Source organism: Hypomesus nipponensis, chromosome 18, assembly GCF_054491055.1.
Source record: "Hypomesus nipponensis isolate SF chromosome 18, ASM5449105v1, whole genome shotgun sequence".
Lineage (NCBI taxonomy): Eukaryota > Metazoa > Chordata > Actinopteri > Osmeriformes > Osmeridae > Hypomesus > Hypomesus nipponensis.
In genome coordinates this window covers 16025001-16027500 of record NC_140378.1, presented here as the reverse complement: position 1 = coordinate 16027500, position 2500 = coordinate 16025001, and the positions used below count along the sequence as shown (strand labels likewise).

General features: G+C 50.0%; 1 protein-coding gene across 4 annotated transcripts in view; it reads left to right on the top strand.

The window, feature by feature from the left end:
* The window catches only part of samd11 (sterile alpha motif domain containing 11), a 45462-nt gene that overhangs the window by 25725 nt on the left and 17237 nt on the right, over nucleotides 1-2500 (top strand). For all 4 annotated transcript variants that reach the window (XM_084680307.1, XM_084680305.1, XM_084680306.1 and 1 more), the window contains exon 6: nucleotides 2493-2500. This exon is cut by the window's right edge and continues 154 nt beyond it. In XM_084680307.1, the coding sequence (XP_084536433.1) occupies nucleotides 2493-2500 (8 nt within the window). The remainder of the gene's footprint in view (nucleotides 1-2492) is intronic.

Here is a 2500-nt window from a genome sequence, read left to right as displayed (position 1 = left end):
GACAAGTTTCATGAACAGTGATTTGGAAAGAAAGGGGTGTGAAGACAGAGAGAAAGAGAGAGGAATGGAGAGGTAAAGAAAACAAGTTTACGAGTGACAAAGGTTGGTCCAAGAGGAACGGGGTGGGATGAGTGTTGAGTGACAGCTATGGGGGTCAGTGTTACGACAGCACACAACAAACCCTGACACACACACACACACATTCTCACTCTCACACTCATGTTACATGAAGGCACACTCTTGCCTCCTCACCCTTAGTTAGTCAGCCCCTTGCACTCTCACACACACACACACACACACGCACACACATACACACGCCCAGAGGGAGAGGGGTGTTGCTTCAGAGTGAGAGGAAGTCATTAGTAGGGAAGCAAGACAGGGGCTGATGACATGTCTGCTCTCCTCCTTGTCGGCACACGCACACACACACACACACACACACAAAGACGCACGCATGCACACACACAAAGACGCACGCACGCATGCACACACACAAAAACGCACGCACGCATGCACACACACAAAATTTAGAAATGAGTGTGCTGGAAGGGTCAAGTTGAATAATACTGCAGTGCAAATACAATGTTGTGGTGAAAGAACAGTAAATAGTGAATGTGAAGAGACAGCACTGAGGCATGCTACAGCTCAGGTTAATACAGAGAAGCTCACAGAGCCTCTGAATGCTTTTACTGTCAGGAACCTGTAAGTATGGAGCACCCCCCCCCCCCGACACACACACACAGACACACACAGACACACACACACACTGCTTCTCCCTTCATGAAGGGGTTCGACAGTCGTTCTTTCTAGAACCATTGTATACATTTTGAAGAAAGTCAGATGGAGTGAATATGTTTTGTTTTAGAAGAGTTGCATACAGACCTTCCTAAGACATACCAATGTCCTTGCTTGTTAGTTCCACTGTGGTGTGTTATGAGGCAGACAGTATAGACTACTGACTAAAGCTGGCCTTCAGTGGCCCCTGGGTGACCTCTGACCCATGTGTCACCGCTGACCTCTTTGAACCCCTAACGTGGGCCTCTGGAGACCAGCTCTCACCCAGACACTCAGGTCCCCACTCGCAGACAGTCAGCACACAGTCGGGTGCTCCTGTGTGTGAAAGCATATAGCCCCTAGTGTGCTGTAAGATTGGGCTGTTTGTGCGTGGGAATGTATTTGTTTTTGTTGTTTTTACTTTGAACTCGAAACTGTCCAGTGTTTCTTTTGTGTGTCTGTGTGTGTGCACATGTGTGTGTGTGTGTGTGTGTGTGTGTGTGTGTGTGCGCACCGGGGAGGTGGATTACAATAGATTTAAAACACTGCTGATCTAATGTCTCAGCCCTTTGAGCCATGTCCACACCCAAATACTGACATTGCATATGTGTGTGTGTGTGTGTTATCTCTCACACTAGATGTATTGACCAGACAAGCTGAGAGAATACAGAGATGGAGTTAGACAAAGACATGACAGAAGGTAGAATAGGTACACAGGGTTTTTTCTCCATATTTTGGCTGTGCCGGAGTCAGTAACCCCCCGCAATGCTCCCCAACAGAGAGACGGAGACGTGTTGAGACGAGTAGACACACACACACACAGACACAGACACAGACACACAGACACAGACTCAGACACACACACACAGACACAGACACACACACAGACACACACACAAACACACAGACACAGACACACACACAGACACACACACAAACACACAGACACAGGCACGGAGTTGCAGACACATAAAACTCATACTGAGATAATCATATCATGCAAATAGATAGACTCAAACAGACACACACACACCCAAACTCCAGACACACACCTAGGAGTTGCACTGTGGATTAGTTGGAGCTTGGGGTAGGAGACAGAGACAGCGTGCTTATCCCCCCCACCCCTCCCCCCTCCTGTCTTTCCTCCTTCCCCCTCCATACCCCCCTCCCCACCCACCCCCCTCCTCTCCAGCTCGCCTGCCTGGGGCCAGGCTCAGGTTTCAATGAGGAGGAGAGGGTAAAAATAACCTCCTTGCTCCCCGCTTCAACCAGCAGCTCCCATCACCACCTCCCAGCCCCATCCACCCCCATCTCCCTTCTTCTAACCCGGAGATCAGGTTACTGGTGGGAGGAGAGGGAGGGACGAGGGTGGTGGTGGTGGCGGTGGTGGAGGAGTGACACAATCTCCAAGGATATCACACATCCAGCAAGCTCCTTACACCCAAAGCAGTGTCAAAACACCACACACACATACACACACACACACACACAAACTCATGAACTTCCCATGCTCACTATCATAAGATAGAGCTCAGGTGGATATACAGGTACACCAAGCCGACGCTGGTATGTTCGGTCAGGGGTTACTCAGCGCTGACGTTGATGTTGAGATAAAAGAGAGATAAAGCTGAGAGGGTGTGGCTGAGGGGGTGTGGCAGGGTTGACCTGGTGCTGGTCGTCGTGGTGAGTGACCTCTTCCCTGCTCTCTCTCTCCCCAGAACACTCC